Consider the following 15139-nt stretch of genomic DNA (forward strand, 5'->3'; position numbering starts at 1 on the left):
CTAGTACTACAAGTAGTCTGCTTGTTAATATCATGAAAAGCATCTACGCTAATTCCTCTCCCCTGCTTTTCTCTCTTTACCATCCCGAGGCATCCTGGGGTTGCGCCAGCCCAGTCACGTCCCACTCAAGAAGATTGTGGACCTTTACAAAGGGGTAGAGACGTACCAGCGCCATTTGGATTCCACTTCATGTGGAGTTTTGACACTGGACCTCTTTGAGTGTTTAAAAGCTCTGGCGTGGAGAACCTGGTGTTGGATCTGTGATAATCGCAAATGTTGAGCTATTTTATGAGTTGCTCAGTAGCTCCTAGTTTTATAACCACAAATGACTGTAAAAGACTGTAGAAAGAACATTACTCATAATCTTACACTCCAGTGCTCATGTTAGTTCTCACTCTCCAGTGTTCTGTATTGTTTAATGATTTATAATCGCACTCTTGATGTCACCCAAATGAGGATGGGTTCCCCTTTAGAGTCTGTTTCCTCTCAAGGTTTCTCCCTCATGTCATCTAAGGGAGTTTTTCCTTGCCACAGTCACTATGGCTGCCCATCAGGGATAAATGCACACCGCTCACCTTAACTCTTAAAATTCTGTAAAGCTGCTCTGTTGTGAAAAGTGCTATAGAAATAAACTTGACTTGACTCTGCTTCAGCAACACTACTGCCTTTGTCTTGTTTTTGTAAGGACATTTAAATAATGAGATCAACCCCATAGACATACAATTAAGGGTGAACATCCAGCACCCAAACTTTCATAATCTTTTGAATATTTACGCTGACTGAAGTCCATTGAGTATGACACTCCACTTCAGTTGATGAATTACTGATTTAAGGAGCCGTCTCCTTAAAAGAAAGGTGAAAGCATTCCAAATGAACAAGAAACTGCGTGGTAACTGTTTTCTTCGCATGAGATTAACCAGGTCTTTTGCCTCAGGACTAAAGAATATATGCATGTATTTTCTTGCTTCGTTCTATTCTTTCTAGGACTGTTGATTTGCTACTTATAAGCTACTTGGTGAGTTCTGCATCCAATTAATGGAAAGCCTAGGGGTGTTTTTGTTGCTGCTAGGGATACTACAGTAGTCAACGAAAGGAGTGTCAACCCTGATTTCCTCGTTAGTATGCACTTCACCATAACTTGTTCTCTCTAAATAGGCTATTTATTCATTGTAAGGACTCGTTTGTTTCTTTTCTCCGACAGATTCACAGCTTTCACTGTAAAAGTCTTCGACTCTGTAACCAATTATCACCAAACAGTGCACAAAACCAATGTGCTGTTGGTTTCCATGGTGCACGACTCCATTTCACTTCTTGCTGCTGATGTGTTGGCACTGCTATATTGAATGATGTTGCAAATGGATTGAAAACTCTTTAAATGATTTGCACACTTTAAAGTCGATCAAAAGGACAGTCTTTTCAGTACACCAAAGCAGGATTAATGTCTTTACACAGATTCTCAATATTTCCAGCGTTTAGCTGTGCTTTGGCCTGGATGCCATGCGGTGCTGATTTGAGCTGAAAATAATTTCGTGCCAACAGACATCTATTTTAACTCCTACAAACTCGCACTCGGCAGATCTAAATGTCCTGTCCTGACTCTGATTACTGTATACTGTTTAGATGGGTTTTAGGATGAGTTTAGATGAGTTTTACTGGAATTGAATAATTCATAGCGGATACTGAATAATATGTTTTATGATAGATAACTGAATAAGGAGTCTGAGGTTTAACAGGTCTCTCCGCTCCCCATGCTGTGTTTTAAGGCAGCCTGCAAGGAAAATATGAAATGGTAATCCTAGATATGAGAGTAAAGCTTTACATAAGATTTAACCAAGATTAACACAGCTTACTTTAAATGAGAAGTATCTGGAAAGATACATATAGCCCAAGTAACAAATTATTCATACACAAGTAATCACAGTTTAAGATTTTCTTTAAGAATTGTGGCTACGTCATATACTGCTTAGAATGAAGCAATGAAAGTTAGAAGGATTAAGCTTGCAGCTTTGCATCACTCAGTCAATCCACATCATAAGTAAACATTCCGATTTTAAAATCGGAATATTTGAGGAAGCAGGGATCACACATTTCTCCTATCCTGATGTTTGATGTGAACATTAACTGATGCATTGTGCTGCTGCCCAATGATTGGCTGACTGGATAACTTTTTTAAATAAATCGGTGCACTGGTGTTCCAATTTAAGTGGACGACCAATGAAGGCATATATGATTAAAAACCACAGTCAGTTCTCATGTCAGTAAAGCATTCTGTAGTAAAAAAAAAAAGAATGAGAGAGGACGACAGAAAGAAAGACTCACATAGAAAGAAAAAAGGGAAGTAGAAAGTCAGTGTGGTGGAACTGAGAGAATGTACCTTTGCCACCTGTTCCTTGGCCTCCAGGCTTGTTGTAGAGAAAGATATCGGAATCAGGTAGATCACTGCTCAAATGGAAGTGGTGCTAAAAGTGAAACAGAGAGAGAGTGAGGGAGAGAGAGAGAGGTGGGTGGATTGATTACAGAACACACTGAAAGACCAAGAAAGCACTGAGGAAAAAAAAGAGAGAGAGAGAAAGTTGTCTATCATATTGAGGTTGAACTTTTCCAGCACTACTCCTATTTTTGGAGGTTGAATAGCTGGGACTGAAGAAAAAAAACAGTCCTTTATTAATGCACCCTGACCTAAAACTACTACACCACATAACATTTAGCGTCTGTTTATTCATTGAAATTCACTATGTAACTATGGACGGGAGATGCATTTGAACAAACAAAGTCCAGAGTGCATTAAAATCAGCATGTGAATGGATTTAGGAGCAAAGCAGCAAGGGGCACATGGAGGGTACGAGTTACCTTGAAGTGGTGCTCCATGTTGCTGTCTGTGTATTTGGGAATATGCAGGAAAATGAGCAGATTCTGGCGGAGATAATGGGCCAAAGCTCTGATCCATGGGACGCTGTACTGTGGCAGACTGAACTCCATCACCTCAGTAGGAGCAGAGCCAGGAGGCTGAATAAACTGCAAATGGGGTATTGAGAAAAATAAAGAGATAAATACATTTGTATCTCTGACAAAAAGAATGACAAATTATTCTATGAGCTCAGGCCCAATTAAAAGTAAAGAAAATATATATATATATTTTTTGCTTATGTCTAATTTCAAAAAATATATTTTTAAATACATAATTTAAGTACCAGCCTGCACATTTGTTTCTTTTTCTTTTATTATTACTATTTAAAAACAAGCATTCTTTTACTAAGTCATCCAAGATTGTTAGAAGGCATAGTCAAGGTCAAATGAAAAATAAATAAATAAATAAATAAATAAATAGTCTCTACTACAACCACTGCTAATTCCCAACTCTGAGCTGCATATTTATGCACATACAGATACAATTCAATTCTATTTTATTTTATTTGTACATATCGCATTTAACAACAGACATTGTCTTAAACAGCTTTATAAAACCAGATATTTGACACTGATAAGGCATAACATTATGACCACCTGCCTAACACTGTGTTGGCCACCCTTTTTCTGTCCAAACAGTCTTAACCCTGTGTATTCTGACACCTTTCTATCAGGTTGAGTCAGCTCAGGCTGAACGGGTCTCTGGTCTAAGTCGGGCATTGGAGTATGTGCTAGTGGTGGGCGAGTGGTGGGCGGTGTTGGGTGGAACCAGCGGTAAAAAACACCTGCATCTGATGAGACTAATCAGTGCACTCTGTTTCAATCCAGCGACAACAATAAAGAGGAGTGAGACACCAGCCTCGGGAAGAGAGCCACCAAGTAAAGGCGGAAGGGTCACCGAACAATGATTAAGCTCGGGCGCAAAGTAAGGCGGGCCAAACCAAGAGTGGGCACCGGCGGACGTCAAGCTGGTAAGGCGGCCCGAATCGCGAGACTGTGGGTGAGCCCAGCCGTGAGTACTGGATAGGAAAGCACGTGGGTGAAAATGAAAGTAAAGAAAATAAGTTCTGCTTGGTGAACTTTTGCCTGTATCTCTTTTTTCCAGTGCGGAATCAGTGTTATTCATTTCACTGTCAGTGGCCATAATGTTAATCCTGATTGGTGTATATCATGTACTCAAAAACTATTCAGACCCCCTTTGCTTTTTTCAATTTTGTTATGTTGCAGCCTAATCCTACATTAATCTCAATCAAATTTTTCATAATCTAATTAATCATTAAACTAATTCAATAATGAATCACTCAATCATTCGTTCACCTTCTCTACCTTTTAGCAAAGACAACGTTTAGAGCCAAAAACCTCTAATTTGGCCTCCGCAGAACAAAACATTTACAGACATTTATAGAATTCTGTTTTTCACTTTGTCATTATGGGGTACTGAGTGTAGATTAATGAGAAATACAACAGTGGCAAAGAAATTTATGTAACACAAATATTCAATATTTTTATAGCCCCTTTTGCTTTTGAGCTTTTTGTGAATTATAATTTGTTCAGTCAGTTGACACTTCATGTCACACTCTAATAGTCTACAAAGCAGCCTACAATTTTATGAGCATAATTTTAACAATTTCACAAAACAAATTGTAATGTTTTGTATTTAGCCCCTCATCATTAGCTTTGTGAAGTCCCCTGCTTCATTAATCCTCCTTAAAATACAAAGATATTTCAGTCAACAGTAAAGCCCTCAAGTTTATATGTAAATTTAGTACAAATCTATTCACAAATAAATAAACTCTCATTGTTGTGTTTATGTATTATTACTTTTAATAGGAAAATAACTCCATATGCAGTACTCTATTTAAAGGCCAGTTAAAAATGGCACAAATGGGAATGGAAAGACATTGTGAGTACCTCTACATCTGCAGGGGTCAGTTTGCAGTTTCTAACCAGCATTACAGTGATGATGTCGAGTGTGGCTTCGTCTAGTCTCTTTCTTAGAACTTTCACCAACTCATCTGTGATCTCCGGACCTGACAAAAAAAACAAGGACCAATATAATCTCTACTCCACTGATAGGCACTATTAAATATTCAAGCTCTGTAACTTTACTACCAAGTGGACGAAAAGAAAAAAAAAGGCTAATCAAAGAGCATGTACATAATCACCTTCCTTTCAAGCCTCTACATGATTTGTAATTAATTGACTATTAAAATTTTTTTAAATATATTTTTTTTGTATTGGATAGTATTTATAGCTCTTACATCATGAGGAGATATGCTCTCCCTACTTTACGAAAAATCACTTCACGAACTTTCACGGGTACGAACAAACCTGTCCTCGAAGTGATTTTTTTTATTTTTTATTTTTTATAAATTATAATTTTTTTATTACTTAATACAAAATATTGTATAGAGTATTTCGATTAGTTTGCTTGATATTAGTATATTTTATTGTATTTAAAAGTTTTTAGGTGTGTAGCACCTGTATAAATATATATATATATATAATGTGTGTATGTAGAATAATGCAGTGTGCATTTCTGATTGACCATTTTTTTATTAAAAATAAAAATAAATAAAAAGAGGCGAAATTAAAACCTTCATCGCAACAAACATTTATTCATGACGTTCTTTCTTTACTCATATATAAAAAGAATAAAACTCCACCAAAAAACTTTTTTTTTAATCACTACACATTTGTTTTCCTGATACAGCAAGTCTAAAATCAAGCAACAAAATTCGCCATTATGCACACATTCGCCAATTAACCCTCTGGGGTCGACAAACGGGCCGGCGCATTTTTGTGGCTTTTTTCCTTATAACGCCGAAACGAACTTAAACTTTGATCGTACAGAAATAAGCAGTTTACAAGAATATTTTGTCTTTATGCTCTATGTTCAGTTTGGTTTCACTTATAATAAACATACATTTACTTACATAAGCATCCATATTTATCCATGGCCATGTTGATTAGAGTATTAAAAACTAGAAAAGTATTAATTTACGGTACATATACATATATATATATATATATATATATATATATATATATATATATATATATATATATGTGTACGTATGTGCGTTATTAAATGAGAATGTACATGCACGTGTTTTTGGAGGTTTTTTTACACAACAGCGTTGCCGCGATTTGTTTGATGAAGGCATGCTATAAAAATGTACATACATTTTTGTTTTGTTTACACCAAAAGGCATATGTACACCAACTAACAGCAGAGATTTACCAGTATACAATACAAACCACCGTCGATTCTCAAAACAAACTTTTATTATATTCTCCAACATTGCAAACACAAAGATCGCTCACAAAAAACGTGCGGGGTGTAGTTCGTTTTTACAAAAAGCTAACCAGTGTCAAAATTAAATTCTCGAGTCATTTCACTCTGACACACAGTTTTGAAAAGTGGCCTACACCTGTAGCATCTATAAGGCTAGATTTTTCCACCACTTCCGCGAGTTCTTCTGCGGCTGCAAAGTGCCGTCTCACTACCGTATTTTCGCGTATATAAGACGCACCCTGGTTGAGGGGTATGTAAAACTTTTTATAAGACGCGTCTTATATACGCGAAAATACGGTAGTGAGATGGTGACGTGGCAAAAGCCGGTGATTGGTCATGCGGATCGAGATAACCGACGTTAAATGGCAAATTTGCCCCCCCTTGTGCTCGAGATATTAGGGTCCGTCGACGTAAAAGAATCGATATAACCGATTAAAAAATGCTTAGACAAAGCGAGAATTTAGTTCTTAACCGACCTCGCTGTTATCTCTGCTGTTAGTTAGTGCACATATGCCTTTTGTTGTCAAATGTTATGCGATGAACGGGAGGCGAAAGCCGCGCTTGGTAGGAGCAAAAGCATAGAATCATCAACTGCAGAATCAGGGGGAATCCGCGATGCGCTTTGGGAAGAAAAGCGCAGCCGTTGAGAGAGTGCCGGTGGGAAGGCACGTACCGGGATACACATGAGCGATAACAACGACCGCCGTGAACCAACATATACCAACAATAACGGACGGTGAGAGTGTGGAAGTTTAAATAGGAGCTGGTGATGATGATAGACGAGCACCATATGTGCGCGATTGAAGCCGAGAGCTTCAGAGAAAGCGGCCAAAAAAAGCACCTGCCACGCCGAAGGGGGCGTGGCAGGTGGATTCCTGACAGATAAACATGTACGTACATTTTTATAGCATGCCTTCATCAAACAAATCGCGGCAACGCTGTTGAGTAAAAAAAAACTCTAAAAACACGTGCATGCACATTCTCATTTAATAACGCACATCATGTACATAAAGAAATTTCAAGCACGTTAATATACTGCCGCCATATTGATTTTCGTTTATCTCGATCATCGGTTATCTCGATGCTTTTTGGCAACCCCCTAGGACATCGACATAACCGGGTTCCACTGTGTATATATATATTGCTGTAAAAAAGCAATAGAAAAATGTGCTAACAGAATGTGCTAACAGTCTAACAAGCAAGCTAATGGAATTTAAGGCCTTAAAACTCAAACTAATCAAACAACAAATCAAAGTCAATAAAAATAAATAAAAGGATCAAAAACATCTGCCAATTAGAATAGCATAAACACAAAGGAATCGTTAGGCATTTGTATCAAGGACAAAATTCCAACACTCCAAAGAGTCTTACAGAGACAAGACGCAGGAATGTTAGGAACATAAATGTCACCCTTTCTATTTAATCAGTCGGATCCTGTGTGAGCTTTACTATGAGAAAGAAAATTGTTTTGATAAAGGTATACCAATAATTGCCCCAGGTTTTGATAGTAAAAACACAGAAAAAATATCGCTTGAACTGCATCCCCTCCCATAAAACCATGCAACTCCTACAACAGACTGCTCAACCCCACCTCTTACATCGTACCCGCCCATCCCCATTTCACTGCTGTTGTTGTTACTGTCACAGTTGTACAGTGATAGTGATGAGTCATGATGGTAATAACAAGAAAACTATTATTAGTAGTTATCAGAGCTTTTTGATTTTATATTTTACTCATTCATCGTTTTCAAAATGCATTCCTAAAGCTTGGTTAATATTGTGCAAAATACTGTTTTACCAATTAAATATAAACCGATTATAATAAAGTGAGAGAATAGAGATGGGATAGATAAGAGAGACAGGCAGAGTGAGAAGACAAAGAGACAAAGTGGTGACATCACTGCTTTAACCGTGTAACAAGCTGTCCAAAGAGCAACAGCATTCCCTAGTAGGATGTAAGCGGTACTGCATGAATTTCAAATTCACACACACACACACACACACACATCACTGCATAATGCAACACATGGCAGCAATTCCTTCTCGTTTCTGCTATTTTCATAAACGTGTAATGGCGTGAAAAGAAATGAGATTCAAGGCAAATGGATTGCGTACTAAAACCATACTGAATCAAATAAAAAAATAATGATAATGAATAATTATCTTCAAAATTAAAGCATTTCTAACCAGGGTTTAGCTTAATATTATATTTAAACACTGACCCATTTGTAATTTTGTGAATACATGTCTAGATTAGAGCACACGGTCACAGACACACTCACTCTCTCACACACTCACACACACACACACACTGCCACTTTCTTTCTCTCACCTGCACATCCCACTCCATGCACTAACAGCAGAATGTGTTTGTCCACCTGTCCAACTGGCCTTGAGCCCTCCAGAGATGACCGTGAGCCCTGGAAACAAGAAATATATCCAACACACATGAATTCAATTCTCACTCTGTCTCTCATACAACCTTGTTGCCTAGTTTATTTATTTATTTTAGTTCACAAAGTAAGATCCTCCTAGCTTGCTCTGTGGATCATTCCTCCTTAAGGAGGACTCTATGGTTCATCAAGCTCCTAAACTGAAGGACATCTTCCTGTTTTATACCCAGCAGAGTAAATAAATCACACAGCAATAAGTCTGCTTGCTAACCGAAGCCGAAATGACTTCTACAGGCTTCAGTATCCTGATAGTTGATGTGTTTAAAGGTAGCCTATAAAACACACCGCATACAAAAACATGTACAGTGCAATGGTAAAGCCAGGCATACATGGAAATGCTACTAAGAACAATAATCTTTCCTATTATCCTAAAACTTGTATGGAATACTCAAATTGTAAAGCATGCTGGCAATTCTTGTTTTCATAACTAATAATACAAAGCTATTTTGTTAAAATAGATTAAATTTGCTCTCACGATTAATTTGTTTATAGCACAGCAGAACAATCACTCAGTTGCCTTAAACTCATTTCAAGCACATTTATTGGCTGTGTTTTATTCTACATGCACTGACTCTTTTTATGCAAACTAAATATGCTGCACAGTCAAATAACTGCTGTTATGAAATGATACACTGGTGTCACTCATTAAATTAGCTACATCCAGTAAGGAAAAAAGTTACAGAAAATCTTAAGAATGTGGGAATTTTCCATCTTGTAATTATTATTATTATTTTTTTTAAAGAGCTGATTCTGGATGTACTGCATTTGCATGCTTGTGTCATTTATACAGAGAAAAAGTGTAAAAACACCACATTTTATTTCTATATTTTAAACCTACAATTGAGCAGTTGAAAGTTTCAGGGCCTCGCTCAAGGGCCAAACAGTGGCAGCTTTTAATTTAATTATTAAAAAAACTTTAACAGTGTGTGTGAACTGTACCGTAAGATCTTCAGATCCTAGAGGCTCCTGACTGCGAGCCAAACCCAGGGAGCGAGAAAAGTGGAGATTCATATCCAGATCACTGTAGGCCCCTGTTTGAGAGGTTTCTGATAGTCTGGTGAGAGAAATCGGAGGATTAGTCCAGTAGAGAGAGAAACATTTTTTACAAATTAAAAAAAAATATTGCATCTAAGAAGGGTAAGCAGCCTGCATAAATAACTAAAGAGTAATAAGAGCATAAGCCAGATATAATAGAGGCTATCAGACTACCACACTGACCTGAGGTAGAAAACTGATTTGGTGGTGCGTTCCTGATACACAAACATGTTCTTGCGGTTGACCACACAGAAGGCACTCAAAACTGACCGCAGAGCCTGGATTGCTGATAGAGAATAAAACGTGCTTTAAATAGCAATTGTCATTTATTAACTTTAATGGCAACTACAATCGCTCTACTAAATTATACAAAAAAAAAAGAAATATACAACTTGTACAATGAAAATTTAAGAACATTTACTATTTCCTCTAGAAATTAGGATCGTAGCAGAGTAAGGTAAATTCTAACCAAGAAGCTTGTATCTATAGTCTTAGAATACACTACAGCCTCTCAAAATAGAAACATTTAATAACACAAAGCACCATATGTGTTCTCTGTTTAGCTCTGGGTTACTGATCGAAAGGTCGGGGGTTCAAGCCCCGGTATCACCAAGCTGCCACTCTTAGGCCCTTGAGCAAGGCCCTTAACCCTTTGTGCTTCAGGGGCGCCCTATCATGGCTGACCCTGTGCTCTGACCCCAGCTTCTAAACAAAGCTGGGATATGCAAAAAACAAATTTCACTGTGCTGTAATGTATATGTGACAAAAAAACCCTATTCAATTAATATCAAACATCACACATGCCTTTGAAGATCACCATTTAAAGTAAGTCACTGGCAGACAAGAAAATTCACCATCAAAAAAAATAAATATTTCACAATAAACTCTACCAAACACCAACATTCTGCAACACACATTAAACCCAACATTTACCGAAAAATACAAACGCAAACATTTAAATTCTGACATTATATTACACCGACAATCACTATCAAACAACAACATTCATCAAACATTATTGAATTCCTGCATTCACCACCACACACCATCAAACAGCAGAATTTACCACCAATAATGAACACCGACCATTCTTCAGCATCAACAAGTCAGACTTTACCAAACACCAACATTTACAAACCAACACCAGCATCAAACAGCAACAGATGCTGCTCCTAACACACAAAATTAAACACTAACATTTTCCAACACACATATTTAAACACCAGTATGCACTATAAAATATTATTAAATACCAACATCAACAATAAACACTCAAACACACCAAAGTTTTCACCAATATTTATAATAAAATGTGATTACCAGCACATACCAACACACACAAATACTGTAGCCATTTCTCCTTAGAATGTTTCAATAAAACCAGAAATGGCAAATGTGAATTGATTGATTGAAAACATTTTAAAAACATCCCTTGCACACACACAAACACACATGCACACACGCACACAGGCCAGACGCACCAATGGGTACTTCGGTTTTGATTCAGCTTTATATAAGTAAAAGGAAGTGTAATGGCCCCACAAAAGCAATAATTTGATGTTGAAAAAAAATCAGTCCTCATAGGGTTTATATGGTCTGATCTAAATTAGCGAAAGCATAAAAAGTGTGTGTACATGTGTGTATGTGGGTCACCTCTTGCCACTCCCATGTTGGGCCCCATCTTCAGTCGCGGGTGGATTTGGATGATGGTGTTCCAAACTACGTCACACGCAAAGTGTCCTGGCATGAAGTGCATAGTCGCAGCCAAGTAATCTCTCGGCTGGTAGCTTTCGTCCGCATTATAGTCTGTAACAGATGGAAAGAGAGAGGTGGAGGGGAAATAAAATAGAAATAATACAGATATTAATAGACAGCAATGGATGGAGGGGTAAAAGGGTGGAAAAATGATGAGTGAAAGGAAAGAAGAGAAAGAAAAATGAAGAAAGACAGAAATGCAATAACATCGAGACAATGAGAAGTAGTGAAAGAAGGATGATGAAACAGAGCAAAAAAAGAGGGAAAGAAAACAAGAGAGAGAGAGAGACTGCTAAAGTGTCTTCAGTATAATAAGGCTATAATAGCATGTCACTATCAGTACTCGTGCCTGACGCTGCCCTGGAGAGCCACTGAAGTTTCACAGCACAATTACTCTCTGGATTCAATTCATTTGCACACAGTGGAGCGGAACGATCTGCTCTGTTAGGAAATGAGAGTGCTAATTCAGACCCAACAGCAGCCATGCAAAAAAAACACAACAAGGGACCAAAAAAATGGGGTCTTCTGCAAAATACTATGAAATATGCAAATAGCATTTGTAACTCTACCTACTGGACATTTGGACTGAGAAACAGTAAGTCCCATATAAACAAACATATTAGAGTGGCTACATTTAAATACTAGCAGGTGTACCATTTTGCTCCTGGGAAATTAAACAGATTGTAAATAATTAAACTATTTCATTTGCCAGAGTAGAACCACAGCATTTTAACTGCCGCACTAAATTTTTGTAACAGAGTCTTTTCCAGGACTTTTATTTTGTATATTTTTTCTAAAAGGTTTATCCTTGCAATTCAAAGAGGAAATATGGAGGCAGATCCACACTTCTGCTTCAGAATCATGCCTCAGGGACAGCTGATATATTTATGCACCAATTATTGTATTTACCATCTGAGGTGGTCATTCTCTGCCTATACAGAGGCTCATTTTTCCAGATGTCCTCCTCACTTTCAGCCACTAGGAGTGAATTGCACACATGACTGTCATGCAGGTCTTGCAACAGGAGGCGCTGTTGAAACAAATTATATTACTCAGAATCATAGTTTGTTTACATTGTTCGTTGTCGAAATCCAAGGTCATTTAAATTTTGCAACATTGATAATGAAAAACAAACAAACAAACAGACTGGTTAACAGAGTACTTTAAAATGACCACGTCAATGTCAGACAATATTTTCACAGACCGGCCTTTAAGGTGTGGCAGATAAATACAACAAAATAAAAAGATATGACCGGCATAAAAACTAGTATATTCTAAATATAATAAATAAACATGAATCCACTGTGTTGTCTTTTTGTTTATCTTGCTCGCTTGGGGGTTTTAATTTAGCGGTAATGTATTATGTGTTAGGGGCCGGAACAGCCCCTTTAAGAAGGTAGCAGATGAAGGTAAGACATGTGACCGAGGCATCATGTCATGCATCAAGAGTGAGTCATAGACAGATGTGGCAGCGAGAATCTGGTAATTTTCCAAAATAAAACATTGTTCAGAATCAGATAATAAATAAAACGGAAATAATGTAAGTTGTGTATTCTTTTTGTGCGGCCCGGTACCAATTGACCCAGGGATTGGGGACCACTGGCGTAGCTGATACTGTAACACCACCCAAAGACAGGGAAAATCTCTCGAGATTGGTTCTTGAGCTTTGTCTCAACCAATAACAAACAGAAAAAAGATTTGACAGACGACAAAAAATACTAACATTAAAACATTAAAAAAGCTGCCAAAACAAACATAAAAAAAATATAAAGAGTAATAAAAACAAGAAAAGAAAAAAGTATTATTTTCTTAAATTCATTATCACCAACATCACCAATACACATTCAAAGTTAAAAGTACTAAAACCTGCAAACTTTTACCAACATACACAATCACAAAGGCAAAAAACAAAACAAAAAAAACACAAAAAAACAAAGCCTCTAAATCTAAATTATAAAGGAAACTATACAATGCCTTATAACAAATGGCGTACTGCCTACTATGATTCATAGCTCCTAAATGGATGCCTCAAAAAAGTGGGGAAAAAAAAATATTTACCTGATTGACTTTGCGGCAGATTTTTCCAATTTCTTCCACTATAAGCTGATGAAGACGCAAATACTCTGGGACTTCCTCCTCTTCCTCTTCAGACTGCCTTTCTTTTCCAGAATTAAAACTCCTTGTAAGACACAAAAACAGAGCACTATATAAAAAAAACAGTAGAAGGAACCACAGAGGGAATTTACACAGAAACCCATGTGAATTAATAATCTGATGATAATAAAATTTCATATTATATATAAATATAATAAATATTAAATATAAATAATAAATATTAAATATATACCTAAAGTATAATAAAATCTACAAATGTACTTTCCCTAGTTACTGGGGTAGCAACTTTAAGGAGAGAATGTTTTGCATTTTCTCTATATATTAATATTAGATATCATATATTTTTTTACATCTGGACTTTAAGGACTACTTTATGGATCCACATGCACCTTCCTTATAAAAATAAATACACAATAAAGGTCAAAAATATGTGAATAGTACTACTATTGGGACAAGGGAAAGTACAGGATGTTATTGTGTTTCTGAAAGTGCATAGTGTGTGATGGGCAGTTTTAGTTTATAATGCCAGCTTGACAAACCTAGAGTGCGAGAAAACCTCCAGTCTGTCCTTTTGAATTTGGATAATGAGCCAGAAATCTGGCATGAGAGGACTCTGGATCTCTTGCTCGTCCATGGTGGGTCCATCACATTCTGAGTCACTGCTGCCCCCATCGTAACCTAACACACATACAATATAAAGACAGAATATAACATTAACTATATTTGAAATGCTGTTCACCAGCTTAAATAAAACAGAATCGAATGGAATAGCAACTATCAATCAGAATCAATTAGAATCAAACCTAACCGCAATTATGACTCATTAGTACCTTGCATGTCTGAGTCCAGACTTCCCTGGCTGGAGACGACACTCTGAACTCGGCTCGGCCTGATCTTTCCACTGCCTGAGAACAAAAACGGTGGGCAACTCCCCTTTATATCTTTAATGCATTGTATCCGTCATTTTTAGCACACTATATTCTTATTCTTTTATGAAAGTGTAATTTCTTTATAAACATCCAGCATAATGTCTATTTTAAAACAAATCAGAAATACTGCTTAAACACTGCTAAACAAGCTGTTCAGATCAATCTGACAACAAAGTCACAAGCAGTGAGAAACAAGTTTAATGAACAAACCTGCCTGATACCTGCCTGAGGTGCACTATGTTGCACTCTCAGAAGCATCACTCAGATGTTTTTGGAAACACTCACTGTGTGTAATGGACTGCACTGACTCCAGACTGATCCCTGAATGAGTTTTTGGAGAGAGGTTGTGGTCAGCGTTACTGCCCATCTGCTGACCAGTGCTCTGTGAATGACAGTCATCTGTACCAGCTCCCAACTTTACTTCCTCCTCCTCCTCCTCCTCAGTGATCTCTTCGTGCTCTTTCTGCTCCTCTGTTTCGTGTTGTATCTGAGATTCCTCACCTTCTTCAACCTGCTAGATCAAAGTATTGTCATTACAAAACAAATTTTAATGAGCAAGGTCTTTTTGCAACTATAAGAACCTATTATGTTTTTATATATAATTTGTAATTAATTAATTCAAAATAAAAATGAAGACATTAACACCA

At 37.2% G+C, this 15139-nt stretch overlaps 1 protein-coding gene across 20 annotated transcripts in view; it reads right to left on the minus strand.

The window, feature by feature from the left end:
- szt2 (SZT2 subunit of KICSTOR complex) overlaps window positions 1–15139 on the minus strand; it is a 106911-nt gene that overhangs the window by 59266 nt on the left and 32506 nt on the right. For 18 of the 20 annotated variants that reach the window (XM_046857565.1, XM_046857616.1, XM_046857657.1 and 15 more), the window contains 12 exons: window positions 14778–15006; window positions 14394–14468; window positions 14103–14241; window positions 13507–13627; window positions 12358–12478; window positions 11347–11499; window positions 9877–9979; window positions 9598–9712; window positions 8538–8625; window positions 4819–4937; window positions 2851–3015; window positions 2375–2459 (listed from right to left, as the gene is read on the minus strand). In XM_046857565.1, coding sequence (XP_046713521.1) covers window positions 2375–2459; window positions 2851–3015; window positions 4819–4937; window positions 8538–8625; window positions 9598–9712; window positions 9877–9979; window positions 11347–11499; window positions 12358–12478; window positions 13507–13627; window positions 14103–14241; window positions 14394–14468; window positions 14778–15006 — 1513 coding nt within the window. The remainder of the gene's footprint in view (window positions 1–2374; window positions 2460–2850; window positions 3016–4818; window positions 4938–8537; window positions 8626–9597; window positions 9713–9876; window positions 9980–11346; window positions 11500–12357; window positions 12479–13506; window positions 13628–14102; window positions 14242–14393; window positions 14469–14777; window positions 15007–15139) is intronic. The other 2 variants (XM_046857611.1, XM_046857572.1) reach the window with 1 other exon arrangement.

Source organism: Silurus meridionalis, chromosome 1, assembly GCF_014805685.1.
Source record: "Silurus meridionalis isolate SWU-2019-XX chromosome 1, ASM1480568v1, whole genome shotgun sequence".
NCBI lineage: Eukaryota > Metazoa > Chordata > Actinopteri > Siluriformes > Siluridae > Silurus > Silurus meridionalis.